Here is a 27,997-nt window from a genome sequence, read left to right on the forward strand (position 1 = left end):
GCTGAAGTGTGGATGATGCAGAGGTTGTAATTATGAGTTTATCTGGAAATGTGGAGGAGCGACGTGTACTTATTTAAAACCTTCATGTCGTCTTCTCTTCATCCACTTTGGTTCTGTCTTGAAATTACACCTCGATCTACACAGGTCTACCAAGCTGAGCAGGTGGAAAGTGTTTAACAGATGACATACACGTGCAGTTGTTTCAAACAGCATTTATTCTTGTGTGAGAAAATATTGTCTCAGGCAGATTATAGATCTCGCAGTACAATTGAAATGACAAGATCAAAAATCTCCTATGCCACCCAAAACAAACAAACAAACAAAAAAACAAACCCAAAACAAACTCTTGTAGACTACCGCCGCCTACAGAGCTCAGGTCTTGTGCCACCTCACTTCTAGAGAATATGTTCGGACATGTTGGTGAATACCATCACTATTACAAAGAGCTACTTAGCATCATACATAAATCTTTTCATTTTTTACTTTTTAAATAACACTCTCGACTGCCACAAATTATAAATTAAAATCTAAATTTGATTTTTGCATTCCTTAAATTACTTCATGTAAGCCAATATAAACATACATTTACATATTTACAAAACTATACACATGCACCTTTACTACACTGAGGTTGTATTCATATATGTATATACTGTACACACACGCACACACACATTTTTGCCACATATATGGCTCCAGGAGTCATCAATCCTACTTTTTTTGTTTTTTAAACAAACCGATTGTGCTTTTCAAGTCATTTCAGCCAGATTTGCAAACAATTGCAAGTTCTTCAGTGAGTGATCGCAGTAGACTTTTGTCAGAACCACAAAATAACCAGCTTCACCTCCATAGTGGCTTCACATCTTACTAACCATGTAGCTGCACGGGGTACTCCAACATTCTAGTATCATATTACAGTTTCACAATATGGAAAAATAAGTAAAGACCTCTAAAGCTCCACATACAACACGTCATAGCTGGACCAACAGTTTAAGAAGAATGGCTGCACTGGCAGCCCGTTGACCCAAACTTGAAGAATTTATAATTTACTTCAATTTGTTCTTTGACACCATCTACTGAGCAGTTCTCTCAAGTGTTGAGCAAAAAAACAAAACACAGTAGGAGTCAAACGTAGAGCCAGTTATGCACTTTGGCTTAGCTTGTTTAGGAATAATGCTGTTTAATGTCAATGGTAGCAGAAAGGCAAGATCCAATGGGCTTCAATGTAAGGAAGATCTAAAGAAGAAGTTTGATTTTAAAGTTTGATGTCTTACATGTATGTGCGAACACAAATGTTGCCGTCCAAAGCCAAACTTCTAGTAGATTCCAGATATGACGTGAACATTAAGTGGGACTTTCACACTTCATTAAACACAGTGACATTTCAATGGCAAATACAATCTCTAAATATGTTTTGAATCAAGACGATCCCTTTGACGAATAAATATTTACACTTTTCTCACTTAAGTCTTGACTCACTTTGGCCTAAAAATAAAAATTAAAAAAAATAAAAATTAAAAAAAAACTTCATATGAACACATAGCAACAGTGGTTGTGTAAAATCTTTTTTTTTTTTTTTAATTACATGAATAAATGAACAAATCGATCTAGGAAAATGTCTTCAAGCACTTTTCCTTTCTATTTTAAAAATCAGAGCGACTGTTTTTAAGCTTTTAAACCTTCAAATAGCATCAAATGCTCATTTTACTTTCTGACCTATTTAAAGAGCACTGATGAAGTTTCTACACTGACAACCAGGCAGCTTATTTAAGATGATAAAATCTAAAATTTATATAAAATTGGAGGGAGTGAAGTTCAGATTTCCTCTCACGTGGTTTAAATGTACCATGGCCCGGTCGTATGCAGTGTGTACAGACTTGCGGACACTTGGCTTCTTGCCTTCCATTAAGCGCAGCTTGTCTACAGTGTCGTCCATCCCCAGATGGAGCAGTTTGTTCCGTGGGAGCCACTGCCTGAAAACCAAGAGGGACAATTTTCAAAGTGACCAAGACTACTGCTGACTGTGTTAAAATTCAGCACGAGGTTCAGCCTTCCTGTCTGAGGCCTTACCAAGTTCTTTTGGTGTCAAAGAAGAGCACTAAGAAGAGCTTTTCGCCTTCTTCCGTTTCCCTCCACTCGCCCAGTTTGAGCACCTCCACAGGAGGCACTGGAATGGGGATGCCATTGTGAAGAAGCCCTTCCTGGGGCATGTCTGGGTCAACAATCTGGGACAATAAATCATGTCAGTTACAGTTGACTGAATTATCATTCACTTCTATGTGATTTTAATGAGGCCCTTTTCTTTGTCAGTTCTCAGACTTCACACTATGAGCCAAGGAAATGCTACAGTGTGTACACCATAGATCAAATACATCCTCACCATTGCTGGGTATGATGGATATCCTCTGCATTTGGCCCAAACTAGGTCCAGAGGTGCGAGCTCGGTCTCACTATCTAAAGACAGAAGTGTAGACTTTCCTGTGAACAGGATATTCCAATATATCCAATTAATTTGTGTTCATGAAAGCCTGTGAGCCCAAATTGAGAATTTCATCCAATTGTATTGCTGAATTGTAAACTTTTTTTGTGTGTGTGTGTGTGTGTGCAGAAATTTGCATTATGAATCCAATGAACACACAAATACTGAGGCATTTTACTACATTTTGATTGTCTTCTCATCATACACACCAGACCCAGTGATGTCTCCATTCTCAGTCTCGGGCACTTTAGCCAATGCAGGTTTGCCACGACTTCGCTTGGGTGGGGAGACACTACAGCTGTAAATAGGAGGGGAGAAAAGCAAGAGATTTTAAAGTTAAAGTACAATTTATTGTGAGGCTGTGGCTACAAGAGCTTTAAAAGACAAGGGGCCTCATAAAAGAACATTTGTGTTCTTGTAGTTTGCTTAAAATCACATTTAAACTCCAAATTAATTCAGATAAGTAATTAATTCTAACATCTGTCCATGAATTTCACGTGTATCTAAGAGAAAATTCATTGCTGAGAGCCACCAACCCTCTTAAACTGCTCATATGTGCCAATGAAGCAACAAATCTGTGAGGGTGGTTCTTGCTGGGAGGCCCATTGTCTGACTGACTCCATACTCACTTCAGTTTTTGGTCATCGTCATCATCTGCAAAGGTGTGCTTTCCATTTGTCAGGCCTGGTGAAAACACACATGAAATGGTTACAAAGAGAAGTTTCCCAGAATCTAAAGAATCTCTCTGTAATTGTCCTCACCTCCTTCTCTGGGTGGTGTGGGGAGTTTGTCTGCCTCACTTTCTGAGCTGGGGCCTCTGGACCTCAGGTGATGTGAGGAAGGAGAAGGAGGTGTAGGGGAAGCATTGGGAGTAGGAGGTAAGGTAGTAATGTTGGTCATGCTGGGTGAATTTGGGCTGGCAGGGGTGCTCTCCAAACCGTTTGTTTTATCCTCAGATGTTTTTCCATTTTGTTGTGGTGGGGACTTGTTTTTTGGCATTCTCGCACCATTTTTAGCTTTCTTGAACAGGACAGACGTGCGACGGCCAACTCCAACCAGAGGCAGAGTCGGAGGTTTTCCCAGCGGGGTAACCTCGTGAACAGCCTCCGGTTGTGAAGATGGCGTTTCACCAACTTCGGCCTCGTCTTCACCTTGGCTTTTGCTTCCGCTGCGAGATGACCTCTGACGCTTGTAGGAGCGGCCGGGTGACCTTCGCCCACCAGTTACGATGCCCAGGACCGGAGGCTCGAGAGGAGCGTCTCCTGGCAGTGGTGATGACACTGGGCAAGTAAGTTCTAGCACAGGTGGGGAGTCATCTGAAACAGCGACATTTGTGTTAGGATCAAAAATACTGCTGAAACGATTAGTCAGTTAATCTTATAGGGCATTTATTCATTGAAACTTCCAACCATAATGTGAGGATGTGCTGCTTTCCACTGTTTAAATCATTGTAAACTGAATATCTTTGGATCACATTGGACAATTTTACACACTAAAAATCAGCCAATTAATCAACAATAATAATAATCCTTAGTTGAAGCAGTAATCACAAACAATGCATTAACATTGAACAAATGTTCAAAATTTGGAAAAACTCAAATGTGAATTAAATAATACAGACTAAAAAAATACTTCTTACCCGTCCCAGAGTTAGACACTGCTGTCAAAGGTCCGTTATCGACTACATTTGTTTTCTCCTTTTTCTTTTTCTTTTCCTTCTCATCCTCCTCTTCCTCCTCCTCGTCCTCCTCCTCTTCCTCGTCTTTTTCTTCGTCCTCTTTGTCATTACCATTCACAGACTGAGAGTTTTGCTGCTGCTGGTTCATCTTCTGTCTGAGAGTGTTGATCTCTCGGCGCAGCAGCCTGATGCGTTTGGTTCGGCCGCCACTGGTGCGCATGGCTGCAACCATGTCCAGTTTGTCCAGTAAGGCCTTTAGCTGTTCTTCTGTGGTTAAGTGCAGTCTGTTGTCTGGGTCTAAGAGAGAGTCGACTGTAGAAAAAAAAAAAGAGGGAAAAGGGCAGATGAGACATGAGATCATGTTCATGAAAAAAAAAAGCTAGTTCCCACTCTCAACTCACCATCGTCCCACGTACAGTGGTAGAAGCCATGTTTGTTCAGAGGATCTGGGAGATGCATCCCAGTGCTGGGGTCCAGGCCGATGCTCTGAGACTGCCTGTGGGCGTGACGCAAAACGGCTCCACCCACCTCCCGCAGTTGTAAGGCTGCCTTGTGAAACATGGTGTCCTTGGAGTTGTACTTGAGGCAGTTGGCGATCACGAGGTTGAAGTCCTTCTCTAGGTCGGCAATGGAGCAGTAGGCGTGTCCCTCCAGTTTGGTACGCATGGTGGAGAAGTCCATGGGTTGGGAGATAAACTCCAGGTAATCTGGGACCTCAGAGAATCATGAAAACAGGACTGTTAGCTGAGTCAAAGCCAAAGAAAAGTAAATGAAAACTGTGTGTTTATTACGCAGACTGTTTCCTAACTACACCAACCTCTGATAGATTGACTGGCTGAGAGAAGATTTTAGCGGTGTCCTTCTCTTGCAGTTGGTCCAAGGTGGATCGCAGAAGTACCAATGCAGGTGTCAACTTCAGTTCAAGAGCAGCCTGCTGAATTTTCATCTGGACAGAGATGATGTAAACACACAGAGGAGAGCAGAGGGAACGCAAAGTCACTCTTAAAAAGGTCAAAACGAGTAACATATGGTGAAGAGATGAATGACCATGCAGGTGGGAGTCTGTTAGGGTACACTCAATAATCGCAGCTTCGTCCGTGACGCACCTGTTCTCTCTTTAGCCTCTCTCTCTTGCGGATGAGTTCCACCAAAAGTCGGGCTCTTTCCAGGTCCTGCCTCAATTTTTGCCAGTATCTTAACTCTTCTCTTGCAGCACACAGCTTCTCATCTGGCTCCTTCTGAACACAAAAGAACAAATAAATGAAAGAGATAAGACTTCTGATTCAGCTTTAAAATCCATCATAATGTGGCAGTGAGGCAACATTCTGCCTCTGAGACTCAAGTGCGCTCCTCGCAGGGTCAAGGCTGTTATTGGAAAGTCTATTTATGATTCTCCAGGCAGTAATGAAAGAAAGCAATTCATAATGATCGAGTCATAAATCTTTTTTGTTAGAATTAGTGAATCACGATGTCCATTCAATTTGAGTATAATAGAGTAAAATTAAATACTTAACTTAATGTAACCAAATTCAAGTACACATGGTAGCCTTGGGGACATTACAGTTAAAAGCTGTCATAAATATTTATTTCACAATCCAAACCACTGTGGATAAATTTAATAATCCACAGTAAAAACATTTTGAAAATCTGCATTTTATGGTTTAAACACCATTATAGTGAGTATGCAACAGATTACTTATAAAAAAGATTTACACATTGTCGCCCTCTGCAGTTGTAAGAGGTCTATAGCGAAGATGACAGAGCTGTGAAGGGTTGTGTGAACCAAGTGTGATGTCTGGGCTTATGTTTGGATGTCCGTGTGAGAGAATACAAACACTGTGTGAAAGTGGTTTGTTTCAGTGCGCTGGCTGACTCTGTTTTATTGGTCCTTTGAAGGCCTGAAAGTCTAATGACTGCAAATGTGAATATGCTGGTTTTAATAATTTATAGTGCTCCACCACATGGATATATTAACTGAACTCAGAATTGATGTGGCTGCCAGCCTTAAAACAAGTCTAAAATATGAGCGCTCACATGTGGGATGGACACTTAGCATGCAAACTTGCTGGTTTAAAATACCAGCAAATACCGAAAGTGCTGACAGACAAATAGTTTCATCCTTTTTTCGGTCGACCACTTTTCTGTGAAACATCCTATGATCACAAAATCATGATGAAGCAGATGTGCTGTATAACATGCTGACTATTATTTTGGGATCATTATATATATTTCAGTCTCTAATGTTCATTTCTATGCACACACACACACACACACTGTACATCATCTCCACACACCTGCTCTGCAGTCTTGTGGGCCTGTAGATGAGAATGAAGTCGGCGTATCAAAGGCATCCCGTTTCGTGACTGTCGTTTCAGTAACCAGTAGTTATGAAGCCTCTGCATGAACTGATTCTTTCTCTGGACTTCCACTCCTGTGCAGATCTTGTTCAGCCTGTGGAGATGTTTAAAATTTAGACATGCATGGCAATACTAGTGGTTATAACCACACCACCACCTCATGACCTTACGGTGGGCTAATGTAAAGTGTAAAAATACTCTTAATGTGTTGGATCAAAACCTAATGAGATTAGAGGTGGCAAAGGTGTATCCTATGGATCCCTGGAAGAATATTAATAACTTCTTGTACAGCAACAGACACAGCAGTGAATTAATAAGGTGTGTTGGGTATGTAAATTTCAACAGTATGCAAATGACACACCTGTGAGAGGGGATCTGAGGCACAAGCAGCACAGGCACAGTTGAGCGACGAGTCGACCCACCGGACCCTTTGGTATTCTTCTTCTTCTGGCCCTTTGTAGCCTTCTTGCTCGGTGGTGATGGAGGGCTTTGAGTGTAGGACCTCTGACCCCTGTTACCCCTGCCTCCCACCAGTCTCCCTTCAGCCGACTCGTCTCCAGTCCCATCCCGCCGAGACCCCACCGGAGAATGATGCTCGCAGAAAGCAGTCTTCTTCACAGAGAATGTGGTACCGTTCACACCCGTCTCCCGGACGGGATCAATCTTCATAAACAGGCCGGCCTTCTGGGCGCAGGTGACATGAAAGGCCCTGTAACAGTTGGCTTTGTGGCACTGAATGGATGCTCCCCTGCCTTTCTGCTTACACAGGTAGCAGGTGAGCTTCCAGCGAGCAGTAGGGATGTTCTTGACCCCCTCAACAGGCTCCAAAAACACTGTGTTGGCAAAGCACACCTCCGGGATCCATATGGCACAGACAACATGAGCCCAACGCCCATCACTTGTCTGTTTGAAGGCACCTCCTCGGTTGGGACAGAGCACACAGTCTACAGGACGGGAGGGGGACTGGAGGCAGCAGCGGCACAGCCACTGACCCTCAGGAACGTAGGGCACACCGTAACACTCCTGGTGGACAGCCAGATTGCAGATGTCACAGAACAGGATGACATTGCTGTTGAGACATTCATCATCCAGGCAGACGCAGCAGAAAGCATCCTCGTCGACTGAACTCTGGGACAATGCCTGGCTGCGGGACTCCAGGATGGATTCCCTCTCCAGGCGGTCAATCAGCAGTTCAAAAGTGTCTGGTGATACGGAGGCATGGCCGTCAGACACCCTCTTTTGGTTCACCATCTCCAGCCAGGCCAGGTCCTCCTCGTCCATGTCGTACTCAGCCACGCTGTCCTGCTCCTCCAGTGACTTTTCAATGTACCGATAGTAGGCTGCTGGGAGAGGCGGCGCTTCTGTGGGGCAGACTGAACTCAGCACACGGAAGGTGGGCTCAGGCAGAGGGGTTTGGTGTGCCGGGTGCTGGAAGGAGTTAGTAGGTCCTGTGTGCTGCTGCGAGCCAGATCGTTGGTTCTGGTGAGCCGTATTTTTACCACTCCTCCTGCTTTTACCATTTAAGGGTTTCCTCCAAGGTCTGGTTTTACTCTGCGTTTGTTCACTGTTCTCCTTGTTGCTGTTGCATTCTGCAATGTCCTGGGCCATCATCTCGTCCTCTGTAATAACCGGCAGAGAATCCGTGATGTTAATCCGATGGAGCCTTCCATCGAGGTCCACTTCCACTATTTTCTGTGCCTGAGCGTATGTCAAAGTCTCCCTGGATGGAGAGAGCTGCAGTCTGTAGGGCGAGGGGGGCCGCAACTGACCGGATGATCCCCTGCCCCTTCCTCTCCCTCTGCCTCGACCCCTACCCATGATGAGTCTGCTAACAACTGTGTCACATTCCCACCTTCTCGCCTTCAGCATGGGAGGGTACACCAGCTCCCTAAGACACAGAAAAAGGAAGAAAACACATTTAATGCAATGATTCAGATTTCTTGTGTCGTTTGTGCTTAACCATGTAACCACGGTCAATAATGAGAGTCTGATTTTAGTCGCTGTAGCCAATTTCGATGTGTGTGCTACAGTAAGTCGGGTGAACGTCGCTGTTGCTATGCCACCTGTGCACCTGTTCACACAGGAAGGTAATCACAGTGGTCACAGCATACAACATACTACATGCAGCCTACATAGCATACAAAGGTAAAGAGCAGCAGGGAATTAAGAACAGGGGAAGCCACACAGTATGTTTTTGTTTTTTTTGTCTGATTTACAAGCTCGTTTTCTTTCTTTCATTCAGTACACCTGGTTTTTGAAGGTGTTTTTTTTAATCTGCAGATAAATAAAACGTTAAACACGTTCTTCTTTAAAAAAATGTCTTCAGGTAGCTTCTTTTGTCGTTGGATTGCCGCTACAAACTATTCTGATATCAGATTATTATCACACCATGTGTATAACCCACAGTAAATGTTTAAGTTGTTTAAATTAACATAAGTCGTCTCTGTTGGCTTTACTATTGTGCTAGCTAAATTAAAAACATTTAATAGTATTAAAAAAATAGAAATTTAAAAAGAAATGTAATTTTCCAATGCAAATGTTAAATATTTTAACAGGTTTTAACTTAAATAGATTTATTTTCTAAAGTTAATTTTAACGTATGGCTCCTGTATTATAGGTTAATTCTAATGTATGTTTAATGTACGTCTGCATGCTGCTACTGGAGGCTTGAATTTATGTATTTATATATGAAACACTACTGTGGTAGGAGAAAGAAACCAAAAACAGTGGTTAAAATATTATAAACAAGTAATTAGAAAAATGTTACGTTTTATAATGCATTAATAATAGTTACATTGTGTCATAGCTTCATTCAGTGTATCTGTAATGCCTCTTGCTCTATTAATCATATTCCTTTTACTGCTGCCAATATAAGTGTGACAACCTTATTTTAGATTAGATATATTTTATTCATCCCACCACGGGGAAATTTACAGCAGCAGAGGAAAGTGTAGCATACACTACAGAATTAGAAAAAAGTAGAAAAGGCAAAAAAAAACACAATAAACAGACAGAAATATCTATAACCTACACAATAAACAGGAAAAACAAACAACCTTCAAAACAGACAAGTACTGAGGATAAAAGTGGCATGATATATAAAAAGAGTATTGTAATGTAAAGTGACCATAATATAAATAATATTACAAAAGTGAGTGACCGTGATATAAATAATAACTGCTAGGTATAAATGAAATAAAATAGAAAAGAAATGTATTTTTTTGGTCATATTTGTGATTTTTTATCATGTAAAAACATGACAACTCTGGTGGGCATGCAGTAAACACACATGCATGTTACTCAATGCTGCACAAACACAACTAAAAAGTTGTCCTGCTTGCATGTATGCATGCAAGCGTGCGCCTCAGCTGTTCCTCCATTGGTCCAATCAGTAAGTCGGTAACGTTGCAAGGTTTCTCCTGGGCCAATCAAACACCCGCTATCATCTTATTTTCTCCCCCCCCCTGTTGCTGTGCATAGTTTGGTTGTCGAGCGCTAAATACCAACCCGGAGTATCTAACATCTGTCAGCCATTTTAAGCGCACAACAGCAGAGGCAACATTTGGACTGCGAGTTGATTAGCAGTCCAATTATACATGCCAACAACAACAACAAGAGGCAGAACTGTATGCACTGTGCCTCCAATGCATAAATTAAATGCATGCATACAACAGATCACGACGTTGCAAACGGGTTATTATTGCTTTGTGCGTCTGCTCCCCTGCAGAAAGATTGTGTCTTTCTGGTGGCGATAACGTTACTCGGTCAGGACAGCAACACAAACACACGCACACACGCACAAGTCGTGTGTAAACAAAACAGATAATTTCTAAAGCAGCGCTGAAAATGTGCGAACATATCAGAGTCTTTTTTTTACCTTTTTTTTTTTTTTTACTGGTCCCCCCGCAGTGCCAAACAGACCCGACTGCAGCTAGCTAAATGTCAGCTAGTGACAGACTACAGCCAAGGCGGACATGCTAGCCGTTAGCTTAGCTCGCCGGTAATTTCAGGAGCGACAGCGTCATCTTCAGCACGTCCGTCCTCCGCCGTGACTCCGGTCCGACACACCAACTCGACCCGGTTTCATAGCTACGGTTTGAACCTCTCAAACGGCGCCGGTTCACAACTTAAACGGGGCAGAAAAATCGCGAAGATATCAAATTAATGTTGCTTGGATTGAGGCTAAATATTCAAGTCAAGATGGCTTGAAAAAATACGCCCCTTTGAAAAAAACCACCTCAGCCAATCACAGGCCGCCGCTTCGCCTCGCGTTCCACGCGCACCGCTCTCTGATTGGTCGACGCGATAAAGCGAGTTCATCGAAGTCGAGCAGGAGCTCATCACAGAGAGGAGCGGTGAGGAAAACAACGAGACATATATTGCGCGCCTTATGGCTCCCCGTCTTTCTTTCTCACAGGCATCGTGTTGTACCTGTTATACACCTGCTTTTTCTAGGCAGACGTGTTTGCAAATTGAACAATCCAATATCCAAAGGTAACTACATCATTAAAGATATAATACTAATAATAAAATGCTCACATATTAGTTACAGTCCAATATAGATTTGCAATCTCCATATAGACTACATGATTTTTGAGATAACGTGATTATAACGCAATTATACACAACTATACTCACTGTAAATGTTATTAGGTACACCTGTACAATCTAATGTGATGCAATACAACAACTCTGCTATAAATTCTGGTTTTATGAATATACTAATCTTTAGATTTGATTGAAACAACATGTTTATTATTGGAGCTGGAGTTTATTTATTATATTTCAGAGGTGATTTGCACCGTAGTGCACTATATATAAAGGTGTTTATAATATTATGGCACTCATCTCATAGCTTTGTCTTTATTTCCCATAGGCATCATATTGTACCTCTTATACACCTGCTTTTTCAAGTGAAACATGTCATCTAACATCCAAATGTAATAACCACATAATTAAAAAGACAATAATAATCAAATCCTCACGCACATTAGTTACAATTCAATATAGGTTTGCAATCCCTCTAATGCATTAGCATACAATAATATAGGCTACAGGATTTTAGAAATACGAGAGTTCAATTTACAGCTTATATTTTACTTACTCAGTTAACTGTTCAACTACACTAATGTGATCCAATGCAACAGTTCTGCTATAAATTGCCTTTACGAAGACAGCAATGTTAAATTTTGATTGACACTATCAGAGAGGTATTAATTTAACAACATGTTGATTATTGAGGTTGGAGTTTGCAGTGATGTTGAACAGGTCTGCATTATAAAGGTGATCTGTACTGGGGTGTATTGTTTATAATATTATGGCATTTATGTAAATAGGGTGCCAAATATATTAGAAACCCCTTTTTAATATAATGCATTCAGGTACAACACCACTGCCCACTGAGATTGTACAGGTGTATCTAAACCAGTGGACAGTGAGTGAATATTATCTAAAATTCTGTGAAACTTCATAATTCTCCTTGGAAATACTTCATACTTGTCCAAGTTTAAATTCAAGGTCCCCTTAATTCTTTCAGTGAAAAAATGTCAGCATCAGTCTCCAAGCCAATAAAGACTGTGTGATACCGCTCTAGAAAAAGCTAGCAAGAAGACCTTGAGTTAAATCTGTTTCATAGATTTAATTATAAAGCATTTGTTTTTGGCTTGTCTCTCTTTGTTTGTCTCCTGCTTGAGCTCAGTGTGTAATATAACCCTATGTCTCTGCTGGTTTGTCACTGTACAGTATGTGGATATAATAAAAGCCTTGTAATAACATATAATAACATATTTATAAGCTTACCTGGCAAATAAAACTGATTGTTTGTATATCAGGGACACTAAGGTCAGGGCCTCAGTGTTGTTCCTGGGAATTTTGGGACTATAGAGACTGAACAGAGAATTGAATAAATGTATTACATATACGATTCATATACATTTTTCCATCAGCTGAGTTAACAAAAATTACTCCATTACAATGAAGTATAAGTCATTTTCTAACCTTCTTTGGTACTAGATCTGACAGTAATATCAATGCCAACAATGAATATTACTTAATTAAGTTCATCCACTGGCAGGAGTCAATGCACTTACTTCAAATTACTGGATGATCATACAGCAGTGCTGAGACAAGAATAATTTGGCCATAGCAGCAAGCTTTTGTTGAATTTATTTCTATATTATTGCTCAGTTTATGATCTGCATGATCTGGCTCAAACTGCGAAACACTGATGAGCGGATCACTGGCTGACTCAGTTCTTTAGGTCACTATAAAATGTCTGCTGAACACACAGAGATTAATTCAGTCCACTGTCTCTGTTGCCTTGACTCTTAAATTGATTTACATTAAGCTTTTCAGCCATTAATTGAGCTCAGAATTGAATTTATAACACCATAAAATCATTTCTGAAATAATAATTTGATATATTATATTGTAATACATTACCTCTCGCTCTAAAAAGAAAAGAAGAAACAACTCCTGACTCCCTGCTAGCTTTAAACAGACAGAAGTTTTTATCTGTTCCCTTCATGCCATAATAAAAGATTTTTAGTCATTCAACACTTAACTAAGCCTCCAACATCCTTCCAAGGACTTCTTACATTCTCACAAGTTTGATTCAAAGCATGAATATGATCAGAAAATGTGTTTTCTCATTGTGTTGTAACACTACTCTTCAGGGCCTCACAAAATGATTTTGGTCTGATGTTTTCCTTTTTAAAAAGATAACTGTGATGCTGCAAAAGCTTTTGTTACAGCTTTGTTAATTTTCTTATATTGACCATTAACATCTCTCAAGGTGTTAAACACTTTTCGGTAAGTATCTCTGCACTACAGCAGCTTCAACACTTCCTCACTTACTTTTTTAAAAGAAACTTTATGTATATCTTTTCATAGGCTTATAGTATACAGTGTATGTGTATATATATAGCAGCTTCAGGAGCTTTAAATATTTAGCTTTGTTCACATGTAATTCAAATGTGAAAGCATGTGATACAATAAAAGTATAATGTTACTGTTTTATAACAATTTATATATTTCAAAGATAGTCTTCAGTCATTTTTAGTATAAATATCCACATTTTGTTTCACTTTGTAAGATAGATGTTTGTACTTCACGCTGTTTCTCCCCACCCCTTCTAATTTCGTCTACTTTCTCCACCCACAAAAACTTAGTTGGCTCTCTTAACTTGTTTGAATGTGGAAAGACTTCAGTTCACGCTGCCTCCCAGTCGAACTCACTGGAGTCTGTCTGAAGTCTGACGCCAATCCAGCCTTTCACATCTTGGACTTGTCAGGTAAAGACATCCATCATACGAATGCATCTCAGTATTTCATATGTTGATCTGATTCATAATTTTGGATTTGTATCAAGAAAGATCTTAATTTAATATACATTTATTTAGGTTTATCCATGTGGTTAATTTGATGCACAGCCAACCACTAATTGTCTAACTTGTAGGGTGCAAATCAGGAGAAACACAATGCTGTTTGGCTTCTTTTTAATGTCTGTTGTGGTTTTCCTGGACATGGGATTGTGCACTGCAGGTAAGAAGCAATTTTTTATTACGGTTTTGTAATAATGCAGAAATAATACTAACACAACAAATTATTAGAGCAAATTTAACAGGGCTTGTTAGCTAACATTGACCAATTTTTACCTTCAAACCATATTAAAAGTGACAGAGTGTGCATTGATGTAGATGTTGGTCTGATTGAAGACATCAGAAAATGTTGTTTTGTTTCTTTACTTCTTGATATTTCAAGTTTGACCCGGTCACTTCATTTGTAATTCAGTGTGACAGCTTGCTTTTTTCCCCTGCCAAAATCCTCATGTTTTCACTGTTGGATTTGATAGAAATTTCTCATGGCTGACAAAACATAAATACACAAACAGTTAGCTCGGATCAATATCAAAGTGTAGCGCCACATCCTGTCCAAACCAGAAACAGAAAGAAAAGAAAGGGAAGCAAGCCAATTGACACTGTCACAAAAAACGGTAATAAATCAACTGTATGGAGCAAACAAAAGCCCTGTGTTTCATAGTGGCCAAAAAGTGACAGGGGCTTGAAGAGCTTGTATACGTGTCATCTTTTGAAAAGGAGGATCTGATGGTTGTCAGGATCACCCTGTGGTGATGGATTCCCAAGGCCTTGGCCTGAATCGAGGCTTTTGATAGTCTTTGACTGCCCTCCCATCTCACAGTGCCGTGTCATTGATACTCTTTGAATTAAAACACTGCGCTAAATAGATTGTTGTGTGAAAATCGTTCCAAAGGCTCTAGGATACCGGAAACCAGCTGTGAAGGTCAATACATGCACCCCGAAATTCACCTCAGACATTTCTACATGCCAGAGTAAAGTCTGAAGATAGCCAATGCACAAAGAGGTCTTTGTACTGATAAACTTGGGGTGGACATCAACTCTAAAAAAAAAAGTTTGTTATTCAAGATAACCTAGACGTTAGTTGCTGTCTTACTGTTATGTTTCTCCATTATTTGTTGCCCTTTTCAGTTTCAGTTTTCATAGCAAAGACAGCTGGTCCTAATCTAAAACGATGATTTCCAAAATGGGTACCAATGCAGCCTGGGTTACCGTGAGGATGTGTCATGAATGAAACAAGATTTGTATAGACCCGAACGATGCTTTTATCTAAAAGTTATCATACTAACATGTTCCTTACTTTTCTCCCTCACCATCAGCGCAATCAGAGCTGAGAATCACGACAATAAAGGTAGTTAATGTGTTTCTTCTTAACTATAACAAAGGTTAATACACAATTTAGGATAAAACACATTTAATTCATTTTTAACTTTTGGCATATTTTCTTTTAGCAAGAGCCATATACAACGGTCAAAGGCACACAACTGGAGGGCTTTTGCATGGACTTACTGTCTGAAGTAGCCAAGAAACTGGGCTTCAAGTACAGAGTGCATCTGGTGAAAGACAGTTCATATGGCAGACAGGATGAGAGCGGGAACTGGAATGGGATGATTGGAGAGGTGGTGAGAGGCGTGAGTACATGGAAACTGACATTTGGACAGGTCAAAGGGCAGCAAACCACTCAGCCGAAGCCTGAAATACCCAGATGGCATCTGTGACTCACAATCGATGCATTCAGAATAGTAATTATGTGGCGTGAACAATATCAGCAAGGTTGTTTGTGCAATTTATTAATTTCTCTACTACAGGAGGCAGATCTTGCGATTGCTCCACTGACTCTTACTGCTGCTCGGGAGAAAGTGGTGGGGATGACTAAACCATTCATGCAGACAGGCGTCAGCATCCTGCTGAGAAAGGACATCTCAGAGGGAACAGGCTTCTTTGATTTCCTGTCCCCCTTCACAGCCGAGACTTGGGTCGGTATACTCATCGCCTACCTGGGGACCGCTGCTTGCATCTTTGTAGTTACCAGGTTGGTGATGCAAGTAGTTTAAATTCTGATCAATTTATTTATGTTTATTGATGTGCTGTGGATTTATATTTCTTTCCAGTGGATATTTTCCTGTTTCAGCTGGCAGTGGCACCCTTTGAATGCAGACACATTAATAACTAATATTTTTATGCAAATGCAGACTGAGCCCATGTGAGTGGAGTCAACCTCAGAGTGAGGAGAACAGATTCAGCTTCCTCCACAGCCTGTGGTACACAGCTGGAGCTCTGACACTACAAGGTAAACAACAAGATTAGACTCAAACAGAGAGGAGAATGTCTAAACTTATTAATTTGTTCATTTATTACTTTTCTGATAATTCTCTGTGATGTTTCCATCTTTTTGCTGAACTCTCTTTGTGTTGTCAGGTGCTGGTCCTCATCCCAAAGCTGTTTCAGGACGTATTATCTGCTGCACTTGGTGGTTATTCACCATTGTCCTCCTGGCTAGTTATTTCTCCAACCTCAGCTCCTCTAAGACCTCTGACTCCACTCAGCTGACGATAAAAGGGTTTGATGACTTGGCCAATCAGGATGTGATTCAGTACGGCTGTTTGGCAGGCTCTTCCACCCTCGCCTTCTTCAAGGTACAGACATTGGATCATTTACAGATCCCCCATATCACCGCTGTTTCTCTAATTCTGCTCTTCCTTCATCCAGAATTCAAACAATCCATTGTACCGCAGAATCTATGAACACATGGAGAGGACAAAGAGCTTTGTTTCATCTATGGATGAAGGGGTCCGGCGTGCAAAAGAGGGAAACTTTGCCTTTATTGGAGAGTCTGTTTCTTTGGACTTGGCAGTAGCACGCTATTGTGAGCTGGTCAGAGCACATGAAGTCGTTGGCATGAGGGGATACAGCATCGCTGCCGCCCTTGGTGAGGCCACTCATTTAAATGAACAATAAAAATAATAATAATATAAAAAAATGTATAATTAACATTAAACCTATCAATTTCCTCAAGGCTCACCCATCATAAAGAACCTCAGTGTGGCAATCCTACAGCTGAGCGAGGCAGGGGAGCTGGCTTATCTGCGAAGCAAGTGGTGGGCCAGCAGCTGCATAGCAGACAAGGCCAAGTCTTCAGCTGCACAGCCGCACAGCCTCAAGGGGATGTTTCTGGTTCTTTCCCTGGGCCTGGGGCTGGGAGCACTGCTGGCTGTCCTGGAGCTCACATCCAAGAGCCGCAGACGTGCAGCTGAGCAGAAAGTATGTGCAAGTGAATTCACACATCACATCACTTTTGTCAGGTGATGGAAAAATACATCTCCAGAGTGTTGACTTTTTAGACTCTAAACCCAACAGCCTTGCTTTTTGCTCCACAATGTGCATTTGTGTTCATTCAGTCAGATTTTAAACTGTTTCACAAGCCTGAAGGCTACAACATTTACTCAAAAATTTAAGGAAAACAGTCTGTTACAGTTCAAAGCAACCCTGTCATTGTCACTGGCAACAAATTGCAAAAAGACTCAGGCTGTCATGCTCTCTCATCCACACAGCCGTGTTTGCATTTAATTCATCAACATATTAAAGGACTGACTGTTTCATTATTGTTCATATTTATGTGTCCTTTCCACAGAAATCCTGTTGCACTGTACTGACTGAAGAACTGAGTCTGCGCTTAAGGACCAGCGACGCAAACAAACCCCAGGAAAATGTAGACAAAGATAAAGAAAAAGCGTAGAAACATCCTGGAAACGCATCATCATGGAAACTGTGATACTTTTAACTTTTAGTTGTTGTTGTTTTTTTTTCTGATAGCTGTTTCATAATTTGTTCTAATATTTGATGACTTTTAATTAACCTGAAATAGGTTTTGAACTATCTTAATCGTAAAGATACATCAAATAAAACAGGAAAAATATTGAACTTTGTCAATCAGAAAACACATTTTATATAAAATAATCAGTTTATTGAATTTTAAGAATGCTAAAGTTTCAATGAAAAATCAAACATTATAGTTTAAAGATTATAAAAATAATTATTAAAAATTAAAACTGAAAATCTGACTAACAAATACTGATCATGCAGTTAGTTATTTTCTTTTTTAATGACTGTATTGTGCTGTTTTGTACAGTTGGCAATGGCATCACATGATTTCAACAATTTCTTACATGCATAAAAACTTGATTGTAAAGCCTACAGCATCAATAAATACTGTCTAATTGTGTAATTCTGTGTGGTGTCTATCTGTTTTTCTAGAAAGGAAATCAGAATTGCTTAGTGACTTGGACCTCCTCATCGTCTTCCCACACCTCCTTTTTGTGGCCATGTTGCTACTCTTTTTCTTCGTTGTCTGAGTGACATTGTTGTCTTTGGAGTCACAAATATAAATTGTGGTCTAATCTGAAAGAAAAAAAAAGAGCCAAAACAAAAGTCAGGATATATTACAGCGCCATTTTACAAATGCAAAATCACACATCATTTTGGACTCACCATTTAGAAAAAGTGGCGATTTGCAGCGTATCTCTCTCATCCTCTGATCAAAAAGAGCCTTCATCTCCCTCTGCAGTGTGCCCTCACGTTGCTCTGCCCCAGTTGTCACACAGGAGGGCACAAACTCCAGGCTGCCGTCACTGCTGCTGGACGTGCTGTCAGATAGGCAGAGGCCGTTGGGTATGGGCTTCACCTGGCTGCTGCAGCTGCTGTAGTTTTGTGCTTGCTGTTTCTTCACCATCGATGTCTGAGGAGAGGTAGTGTGTTTTCGAGGGCAACTGTGTGAGCGGGCCTTTATCCATATTGGTGTGGACAGTCGAGGGGTGGCTGGAGCCTCGAGCGTCCTTCTCACCCTGGCAGGGGACGATGGAGGGATAAGTGGAGAGGATTTGGCTTCAGGCTGTGGCAGAGGATGTGGCATGGGCTGAGGCTGAGGGAGTGAATCAGTCTGAGTTTCTAGTGGTTGCTCAGGTTCAGTGGTAATGTCTTTGCTTGGCTGTGATTCTTTTGGTAATTCCTCAGATTGTTCAGGCTGCTCTGGATCAAATGTCTGAACTATTTCCTGCTCAGCACGGTTTGATCCTGTTAAATCATCAGGTTCATTCTCCAACTCTTCTTGTATTGAATTTTGTCTGTCAGAACCAAAGGGATTCTGGGGAGGGGTCTCAAGGTCAAAGCTCTCTGCTTTCACATAAGGAGCAGGCCCCATGTGGTGCGAGTCAGTGGAGGACATCCGGCTGAAGATCCCTCTCCTTGTCTCTGGTGGATCATGAATTTTAACTTTGTGCGCTCGCTTCACTGGCTCACTCATTGCCCCTTTGTGAATGGCAGCTTTGGCTGCGGGCCCTTGTACCAGAGGAGACATTTCCCAATTCCTGCTGTCCTGAGAGATGGCATCCAGATCCTTGCGGAAGTGGGGAGCACGTCCGTCTTCTGAAGACAAGACAGAGAAGTCTAGAGAGGGCTGCTTCTGATGACCCATCATATGCTTCTGGGCTGCTTTTTGGATGTGTTTTCTGGCCGCTTGCACCCGATTTGAGGGTTTGCTCTGTTTTACAAAGGACCAAAGATTAAGATGGAGTTGAAGCTGAAATTAGATTGAGTTTGTTTAGAGCAGCTTACCTTACATGTTGCATCAATGATAGCAACATGAACAAAGATGGATGACTCTGCCATCCCCTCTAGATACACATGCCGATAACCTAAATAAAAAAAATCAAGTTACATAATTTATACTGAATTTGGGAAATTTGCTTATTAGTTACAGATTTTTAATAGGGACTATTTCTTGGATGTGGTGCAGCAACTTCCTGAGGTGTTGCCATTATGGTGAGACACCAGGAAGTTATTACAGGGTATAACTTGTTCAATAGATAGTCACAGAGGTGTTGGTATGTTTTGTTACTAATTGAACAAACCAGTTTCCCCTTGTTTCCAGTGCTTATGCTAAGATAAACTAACTGGCTGTTAGCTGTATCCTTATCGACACACAGGATTTGCATATCATGTAATCTACCTGGCATCATACTGGTGAAAGCAACAGTCCTCTGTCCAATGAAATCTCGTCCAATAGGATCATGATCCCACACTTGGAAACGAACCAGGGCGATCTGCGGCATTTTAATGTTAAAGACGAGTGTCTCCTCCCACATTGGGTTGAAACCTGAAGGACAGTAGAAGTATTAATAGTAGAGATGGTTGACTGCTTGTTATGAGAGTTGTATTGCAATATGCCTTTTGTGCACATACCATTATCATCAACCACCCTGGTCTGCTGCTTGGTACAATCAACAGGCAGACCGATTATCTCAACCTCAACAAAGGGATCAATAATCTGGAGGTATAAAAACGTGAGCAAAAATATCATTTAATAGATCGAGAGGATTTCAAAGGGTTTGTAAGGTGTAATAGATTATGTCTGCAGCATGCTGGCCTCACCTCTCCTCTGTCCCCAAACATAGAGTCTTTGGGTTTGGGAAGCTGCTGTCCACTGATGATCTTCAGTACTAACTGAGTCTTTCTCTGTCCTGATAAGGGGTCCTCCAACATGGGGTTAAAGGCAGCTGAGAAAAAAAACAAGAATATTGACTAACTCCTCAGAAAGGGACAGTTGCTATTAACTCTGCACAACCTGCATACACACATACCTTTATTCATGCACTTAGGCTTCAGAATATATCCACAGTTTCCATTGGTTGAGAACTTGGCTTGGTTCAGTTCAAGCATCCGACCCTCTGTCTGATAATTCATTGCAACTAGAATAAAACATCAACATATAAATAACAAGCTACTTAACATTGTAATTATCTTTATTGTATTGCCATCTCTGTGACAGGCTTACCCATATGGCATCCTGCATTCCAGTATGGCTGTGGGTTAAAGTTGCTCGAGTCCACTCTGTAGTTGGACGGGTAAACTCTTAGAAGTTGGCGTTGGTTGAAACGGACCAACTGACCTGGCTTCAGCTGTAGGATCTGGTTCATAACAGTCTCATTGAGGGACGACACCTGCCAACTGTTTGCAAATGCTGCCGGACAGAAAAGAAGCATCAAATATGCAATTGATAAAAATATGCAAATATTTCAGGCTTGGTGTCGACTTTAAAGAACCTTTACCTTGTGTTTCTATGTCGTGCACTCGTACAGATTTTGTGTACTTGACCAGGTCAGACAGAGCTCGGGACAGCCTCATTGTTTTCCTCTTCCTGTAGTGAGAGTTATAGACAAATAGTACAAGTATAACTGCTGATACTAAGATACAAAATGACTACTTAATTCAATTACTAGCCTTACTTGGGATGGTAAACAATTTGTGTCCTCTCCTTGCTGCTGCTGTGGTCCGACTCGCCATCAGACATCGCCTTATTTTTCACTCTGGTTCTCTTTTTCCTCTAAAAAAACAAAACAGCAGACACCTCTGTGGTTTTAAACGTGTCTAAACCTGTCAAAGGTATTATTTTATTATTTTCTCTCTACTCTAATGGTGGGGAAAGTGCACAGCAAGTAAAAATAGGCTGACCTTTCGCTTGAAGCTCCTTATGATCGATCTGCCAAATCGCCTCTTCTTTTTGACTGGGTTGGCAAAGGTAACACTACGTCCATCCTGAAACAGACATAAAGGCATAATTACATGTAGTAGCACTTTATATTAAGGTTCACATATTCACTGTTAATTAGCTGCTTAGTAGCGTGCATTTTTGTAGCATATTGGCTCTCATTATAAAGCACTTAGGGTCTCAGGTGGTAGTACCAAAAGAATAGTTTAATAACACTTAATAACTCTGGTCGATTGTTATGCAACAAAACACAAAACTGTGTGCCCGAAAAAGTTAAAATAACATTTTTACAACTCTGAATATGTTCGTCATTCTATCCATCAACCATCGTTTCATTTGCCTGTGCAATATCATCATCATCGTCGTCGTCTTCCTCCTCATCTTCATCACCAGTGTCTTCATCAGACACGTCACCTTCCTCTGCATCAGGATCAATGTTTGCTGGCAGCTTTTTTCCCTGGAAAAATGAGAATTAATGATTCAGTATCATCAGTTAATGTGTGATCACTACGTTATAATGTTAGCTCAGAATTGGCAGCACATGTTGCTTAAAACAACTTTACCTTGACTAAAACTTTCCCTTTCAGGATCTCGGGGGAGGGCAGCTTCCTGCATTCATGTACGTTGACACTGGACAGATCCAGTTTGTCCTGCAGCACCTCTTTCAGATACTCAGCCATCTTCTTCTGCTGAGGCACAGTGCAGTGGTTCTCTATGGACAAGATCACTGGGTACCTGGAGGGTGGGATGAAGTCATAATACCTGAGCTACAGAGTCAGCATGATGCACGGGTGTAATACTTTATATTGAGAAAGCTAGACAAAATCTATCAGTGGACCCAAAAGCACTTACTCTGATTTTGTGAAGGCATATTTGTTAATTGTTTCAACAACGTCTTTAAAGAGAATTTTGGATGTCAAGGTGTAGCCGTGATGAATGATGGGCTCCCCGTCAGGCCCATCCCAGCAGTCGACTAAGAGAGGAGACAGGAGGAACAAAAGACTTAAGGGTAAGTGAGTCACCTTGTCTGTAATGTCTTAAAATCACTGAAGTTCTGGTTTAGCAGGCTCTCACCCTCCACACAGCGGCAGCCTGCCTGGAGAACATAGGCGTACATTTCCACTCTGGACTGAGAGAGCAGCTGGTCTCCTGTCAGGTAGGTGTTATGTGAGGTGGCAATGAAGTAGTTATTCAGAGGCTGAGTCATGTCCTGGTTCACCTGATTGTGCTCGGGGTTGAAGATGTCACCTGCAGGACTCCTCATGAAGTTGGTAAAACCTGAAGCGACAGACCAGGTGTGTTATTTTTACACTGATGTCATGTCTGGAACAAATGACAGGCGATGTTATTGATGCTTCTCAGTAGTCACGTGTATTGTTAAATCATTTCTCCATACCATCAATTCCCAGGACCATATGCTGCAGGTTCTCAGGACATGGCTCAAACTTGGCCACTATCTCAGCTAGATGCTCTCTGGCCAGACCTCGAATCTGCAAATGAAACAATGTCAGGAATGTAATTTTTGGTTTACATGTATGTTTCAGAATATGCTTTTATTGTGAAATAGCAGCAATAGAAAACGTTTTTTTTATTATTATTAAAGTTTTGCCTGTATGCCATGCATGCATTTTATTAAGGGACCATGACCCAGATGAGGTTAAGCGGTTGCTGATAAAGGATGGATGGAAGTTTTATCTGTTTTATTCAATCTTATTTTTATGCTGATATATGGTGAGAAATGACAGATAACCAGACATGTGTAGATTTTTTCCTGTGAATGAGTGAAGGTGATTTGATTTAGAAATGGCACAACAAATTAAAGCTACTATAGATTGGTAATTACAGAATCTAAATACAGCGAACAACTACGATAATAAATACACCTAAAAGGGGGCTCTTTCCACCTAAGATAAAAGATGGCATGAAACTTTTTACATTTTCTTGTACCTTCTGTTCATTTTCCAGAAAGCGCGTGAGGTCGTGAAGATCCATAACTTCTTTCTGATTGCTGTAGGAGATCATTATCAGGTAGAGGTCTCTGCGCGTTGAAATCATCTTGTAGAACGAACAGAATTCTTCAAAGCCTAGCGAACCCTGGTTCTCGTCTGTGTCTGCATCCTACAGATAACGACAAAAGTATGTGCAAGAAAAAGAAAGAAACTCTCATTTTGTGTGATTTAAGATAACTGCCCTGCCAAAGAGACTATGCTCCACCATACACCATTCTGAAGGACATATCTCTATCTCTATCGCCATCAAACATGATAGAGCTCGTTCACATCAGGAGGGGAGGACAGTGAGCAACTGAACTAAAGCAATACTGCAGTGCAACTAAAGCCATCTGTTCAGCTGTAGCCATATGGCCTTCCTGTGGCACACTGCTGCATGGTCCTGCCAAAAGACTGTATATACATATTTATCTGCTGGTTGGTTCCCTCTCCATGCTTTTTTCTGACTGAAATGTTGTAAAGATCACATAAAGAATAGGCTTCTTAAGGAAACATCAAAGATTTTACAACTTTAATCACTTTATTTTTGCTGCGAGCGCTTTATTTTTTTCCTGTCAGCTGGGATCGTCTCCAGCTTCCAGTGACCCTGCAAAAGATAAGCGGTTATGGATAATGGATGGACTTTATCAGCCTCTTTTCTTCTTGTTGCCAGTTTGCACACTGAGACTGGGCATCTGCCTGCAACATAAATGCTTTCATAAATCATAAGTCCTGTCTTGCTGATGCTTTCTGTTTTTGTTTCTGGCTTGGAAATATTTTGTGCCAGATACAAACCCATTTATTTACTTGTAGCCATGCTGGCAGTGTAGCTCTATGATACTAGATTATGAATATATAAAAGTACAGAGGTTGGTTGTGAACCTTAAATTTAATGGCAAATTGCATAGTTAACCTTTATGGATTTAAATCTTACTTGAAACATCTGCCTGACTTTCTGCTTGGGTAAATTCACGTTGAGTTTGTGCAGCAGCTGGTGAACCTCTCCAATGCTCAAGGTGCCATCTCCATTTTTGTCAGCCTCAGAGAACGTCTGCTGTAACCATGTGAGGCTGCAGCTAAGGAAGAAACTACAAGGATATGGATGTGCTAACCTCAATTATATATATATAAAAGTATGTAGTGACTTTTTTCTAGGCTTAAAAATTGGTCATTTACAGATAAACATGCATAAGAGAAAGTGGATAAAGGATATTGATCACGGGTGCGTTGCCTCCGGGCCAAACTGTCCTCATCACTGATACCAGCCATGAGGTATTTCAGCCCAGTGACCCAGGTGCGGGCCTCGTCTGCGTTGGTGGATACCAGATCCAGGGACTTCACACGCTCCCCATAGTAAATACTGAAGCAGCAGTTTGGGTCAAAGCGGTTGTCTGCGTAACGCCTGAAGATCTCTGACTTTTTCCCCTCGATGATTTCATGGATGGAATCAATAGTTACTGAAACACAGAGTATCTTATTAGCTTCAAATAGGGACGTACTGCACATTTTCTTGAGGCTTGACGAGAACATTTTTTATGTACAAATTGTCTTCAAGATTTATGATGGATGATATACAAGTAGAAGCTGAACTTTTATGTGCATATGTTGCTTGAAAAAAAACTCAAAGACAGGTTACCAAGTGTGATTGGTCATCCTGAGCTATTGATATGATAGCAGGATATTTAATAGGTTAATGAACTAGCTTCATTTAAACAGTGGCCCCGCTGAAAGAAGGAACTTTTTTTCTATTTATTATTAATGTGCTTGGTTTTACAGTAGTTACTCTCTTGACATGTGACTGGTGCTGAAAAATAGGTTTAGAGTGGAGATGGCTCACTTTTGGCCTTGTCATTTTTCCTGGATGGTCGCCATCGGATGCAGGACTTGTGTTCGTCCAGGTAAAAGAATCGGATCAGTCCTTTCTTCTTCCCCTTCAGTTTGGCCATCTGAGTGCCAGCCTGCATGGTGCACATACACCTCTCCACTGTAGGAGATCACAAGGAGACACATTATTTATCAAAAGCCAAGTGGCTGCCTCTCCACAGGGATCAACACATTGTTATTCATTTACTGCCAACATCAGAAAGAGCTTATGCAAATCAAGTATTCAGTGTACTGTGAATTTGTGAAGGTGCCTAAATTTGTCAATTTTTCCATGTGATTTGTCAAGATTTATTATTATTGTTGAGATCATTTCTAATATATGAAATAGTGCAGTACATGTGCTGTGATTGTGTACAGGAAGACGTTATGACAAAGGAATCCAGAAAGAAGCCGAGACAAGTAGTGGTTTGCCATTAAGCACTTGTTTATGAGATTATAGGCTGCGTCACACAGGGGTTTAAGTAGCTGTATATGAGTTAACGATATGAGACAAACGAAGGAAAAGATACACAATCCTGAAATGACATCTATTGAAATCCATCAATCAGTTGCTTCACAGTGATTTGAATTATCTCCCCTCACTTTTCTTTGGTGACATTGCTTGCAACTTTCTAATGGAGTGCACATAATTCTTGTACTAAAATAGTGTCACATCTAACACTTTTTATGCAACATGCAGGCATGGCATGATGTGAAGTTGTGTAATTGTTTTGTGTGCCGACAGCAGCTAACCTTTGTTTGTAATCTGAAGCTCAAATACACGTTGACGCAACCTGGCACACCATTTAGGCTAATCCCAAAGGATTGTCTGCCGTCCATATGCCTGTTATCTACTCACAGGCTTCCCTGCAACTTTGTTCTGTTGTGCTGGAAGTTCACACATTTTAGATGCAAGAAAATATCATGGTGAAAGCTCCGAACTGGCAGGTCCTTGTATTTAAATAACATATGTGTGTCAAGGAAGTCAACAAGATTCTCAATCTTCTTTTTGCAGCAGCTGGTAGGCACTTCTGCTAAACAACCTGTTGACATTCTGCAGTTGTTTGAGTGTTTGAAAGTAACAAAATGTAATGAGCCATGAGTGAATCTTACCTATCTGACCCAGTCTCCATTTTGGCTGTGCAACCACACTGCCACCAATCCAGAAAAACTCCTCTGCAAGTCTGGAGATGGATGCCTTATGCCAGAGTTTTGGAGAGCTCATAATGGACGGGGAGGGTGAATTCGAGGGACTCGAGGCCTGTTTCGTCTGATGAAAGGAGCTCTTTGCAAGTGGGGGGGAGAACATTCCTGCTGACAGAGATCCTAAAGACTGAAAGGTGGTCTTCTTGGGTGACATTGAGGACTGTGGTGAGCTGCTTCTCAGCCCTGGAGACTGAGGAGCCATCGATGAGGTGCTGTTCATCCCTGAACTGTACATTTGAGTCCAGTACTCTTGTCCCATTCAAACCACATAAACCCAACTTCCCCTCAATCTGCTGGGCTCTTCAGCAAAGTTTGTTTACAGTACAGCTTCTCTCATGCAGATTTTCAAGTGTCAGCATATCCTCTCTTCTTTCAAGTCTTCCCATATGTGATCAGGGAACAATATTCCCATCCCGAAGGCTCATTCCTCGTCATCTTGTGTCCAGTGATCCGGTGTAGCAGCCATAGGTTCTTCTATTTTTTTTGTTTTTTTGCACTGAGAGAAGACTCACAGAGAAAGACTGTGCAACACGTGTCAGTCACTAAATCTTCCTCAAGCTGTAATCCTGAAGTGAAGCTTCAGCCTTGCTTTCATGGAGGGATTTTCACGCACCCAGTAAGCCTTTGAAGGCAGAGAGTGGGACAGGAAGGGTGAAAATATTCATTTAACTAAACTCATGGTAGTCCTAATCATTTAAAAATTACAGAATTTCAATACAGTGCCTTTAGGATAGGCTTTATGATGAATTAAAGTTATAGTCAGACTGTTGCATTTAACTATTAACAAGCTTGAAGTGTCCACCCTTCAAATGTGTGCAGTGATTTCCCCCTAGAGGCAACTGTGTGACATACAATAAATGTATACATATGTACATACAATGGGAGTAGAGTATATTTGTGACTTCAAGCTGGACACCCCCACACACACAGGTGATTTTATTTGTAAAGGTTTTGTTGCACCTGTTAGGACAACAGACAGTTTAATCAGTCTGGTGATATGACATAATTCCTAGTGTAGCTCAACCTGCACGAGCAGATGTCTAATCAGCCTGTCTAAATGGAAACACCTGTGTGGGGCCTATTAAACCATCATCTGGCAAAAGTAGCAGTGTTACTAAATAACAACTAATAAATGCCAGGTGTGCTCAGTTGCATCAACTTGGCTGATGCCAAAAACATTGTTTGTAAGATAGGCTCTTTTCTACGGGAGATGTCACAGACAATACAGTTAATGATAGCTTGATTGCATTTAGAGGCTTTAGTTTCAGGGTGTTGTGCATGCTGGCTCACTGTCACACTGTCCCTTACTGTGACACTTGAATACAGCACAGAAATTTATATGTTATTAGTGGCACCTGTGGTTTTCCTGCAACGATGAGTCAAACTGTCTGCTGTATGTCAAACCAGTACACATCAAGAACCAATGCTCTCATCATGATATAAACAACTTTCCTTCAAACCTTCAAGCCTTTTCAGATAATAAAATGCTTCAAGTGCAACAAAAATGT

At 41.0% G+C, this 27,997-nt stretch overlaps 3 protein-coding genes across 6 annotated transcripts; 1 reads left to right on the forward strand and 2 right to left on the reverse strand.

Annotated features, from left to right (window-relative positions):
• Positions 1-196: 196 nt before the first annotated feature.
• brpf3a (bromodomain and PHD finger containing, 3a) lies at positions 197-10,798 on the reverse strand. 4 transcript variants are annotated; one of them, XM_019262961.2, is made up of 13 exons: positions 10,392-10,798; positions 6,876-8,402; positions 6,452-6,608; positions 5,264-5,395; positions 4,975-5,103; positions 4,574-4,871; positions 4,119-4,469; positions 3,241-3,795; positions 3,109-3,163; positions 2,689-2,777; positions 2,381-2,478; positions 2,071-2,225; positions 197-1,973 (listed from the first exon to the last, which is right to left on the reverse strand). In XM_019262961.2, exons 2-13 carry the CDS (start codon positions 8,381-8,383, stop codon positions 1,790-1,792), a joined length of 3,711 nt encoding a protein of 1,236 aa, XP_019118506.2. In that variant the 5' UTR covers positions 8,384-8,402; positions 10,392-10,798; the 3' UTR covers positions 197-1,789. The 4 variants fall into 4 exon arrangements, with proteins under 4 accessions (XP_019118506.2, XP_019118505.2, XP_019118504.2 ...); XM_019262960.2 differs by having other exon boundaries at positions 4,559-4,871; positions 5,264-5,392; positions 10,392-10,789; XM_019262959.2 differs by having other exon boundaries at positions 4,559-4,871; positions 6,876-8,403; positions 10,394-10,787.
• A 2,879-nt stretch (positions 10,799-13,677) lies between these two features.
• grik6 (glutamate receptor, ionotropic, kainate 6) lies at positions 13,678-18,114 on the forward strand. Its single transcript, XM_010745872.3, has 10 exons — positions 13,678-13,805; positions 13,970-14,055; positions 15,209-15,240; positions 15,341-15,520; positions 15,698-15,921; positions 16,082-16,179; positions 16,308-16,525; positions 16,599-16,818; positions 16,906-17,150; positions 17,521-18,114. Exons 2-10 carry the CDS (start codon positions 13,992-13,994, stop codon positions 17,623-17,625), a joined length of 1,386 nt encoding a protein of 461 aa, XP_010744174.3. The 5' UTR covers positions 13,678-13,805; positions 13,970-13,991; the 3' UTR covers positions 17,626-18,114.
• A 60-nt stretch (positions 18,115-18,174) lies between these two features.
• On the reverse strand, positions 18,175-27,360 carry plch2b (phospholipase C, eta 2b). Its single transcript, XM_019262923.2, has 20 exons — positions 26,397-27,360; positions 25,258-25,404; positions 24,634-24,877; positions 24,355-24,484; positions 23,380-23,550; positions 22,829-22,922; positions 22,507-22,710; positions 22,285-22,405; positions 21,996-22,167; positions 21,758-21,889; positions 21,396-21,479; positions 21,170-21,267; positions 20,993-21,081; positions 20,719-20,904; positions 20,525-20,632; positions 20,316-20,440; positions 20,127-20,211; positions 19,894-20,040; positions 18,378-19,579; positions 18,175-18,287 (listed from the first exon to the last, which is right to left on the reverse strand). Exons 1-19 carry the CDS (start codon positions 26,746-26,748, stop codon positions 19,431-19,433), a joined length of 2,838 nt encoding a protein of 945 aa, XP_019118468.1. The 5' UTR covers positions 26,749-27,360; the 3' UTR covers positions 18,175-18,287; positions 18,378-19,430.
• Positions 27,361-27,997: the final 637 nt, after the last annotated feature.

This window comes from Larimichthys crocea, chromosome VI (assembly GCF_000972845.2).
Source record: "Larimichthys crocea isolate SSNF chromosome VI, L_crocea_2.0, whole genome shotgun sequence".
Taxonomy (NCBI): domain Eukaryota; kingdom Metazoa; phylum Chordata; class Actinopteri; family Sciaenidae; genus Larimichthys; species Larimichthys crocea.

Bases quoted from the DNA above. Each gene is read 5' to 3' on its own strand.
- brpf3a (XM_019262959.2), bottom strand. From the start codon at position 8,383: ATGCTGAAGGCGAGAAGGTGGGAATGTGACACAGTTGTTAGCAGACTC. The intron at 6,609-6,875 runs GTGTGTCATTTG...ACATCTCCACAG, and splicing joins CCTCAGATCCCCTCTCACAG to GCTGAACAAGATCTGCACAG. The intron at 1,974-2,070 runs GTAAGGCCTCAG...CTTGGTTTTCAG, and splicing joins TTTGACACCAAAAGAACTTG to GCAGTGGCTCCCACGGAACA.
- grik6 (XM_010745872.3), top strand. From the start codon at position 13,992: ATGCTGTTTGGCTTCTTTTTAATGTCTGTTGTGGTTTTCCTGGACATG. The intron at 15,241-15,340 runs GTAGTTAATGTG...ATTTTCTTTTAG, and splicing joins TGAGAATCACGACAATAAAG to CAAGAGCCATATACAACGGT. The intron at 16,180-16,307 runs GTAAACAACAAG...TTGTGTTGTCAG, and splicing joins TGGAGCTCTGACACTACAAG to GTGCTGGTCCTCATCCCAAA.
- plch2b (XM_019262923.2), bottom strand. From the start codon at position 26,748: ATGGGACAAGAGTACTGGACTCAAATGTACAGTTCAGGGATGAACAGC. The intron at 24,485-24,633 runs ATATCCTTTATC...CTGCAGCCTCAC, and splicing joins AGGCAACGCACCCGTGATCA to ATGGTTACAGCAGACGTTCT. The intron at 20,905-20,992 runs GTAAAGGTTCTT...TCTGTCCGGCAG, and splicing joins GCACGACATAGAAACACAAG to CATTTGCAAACAGTTGGCAG.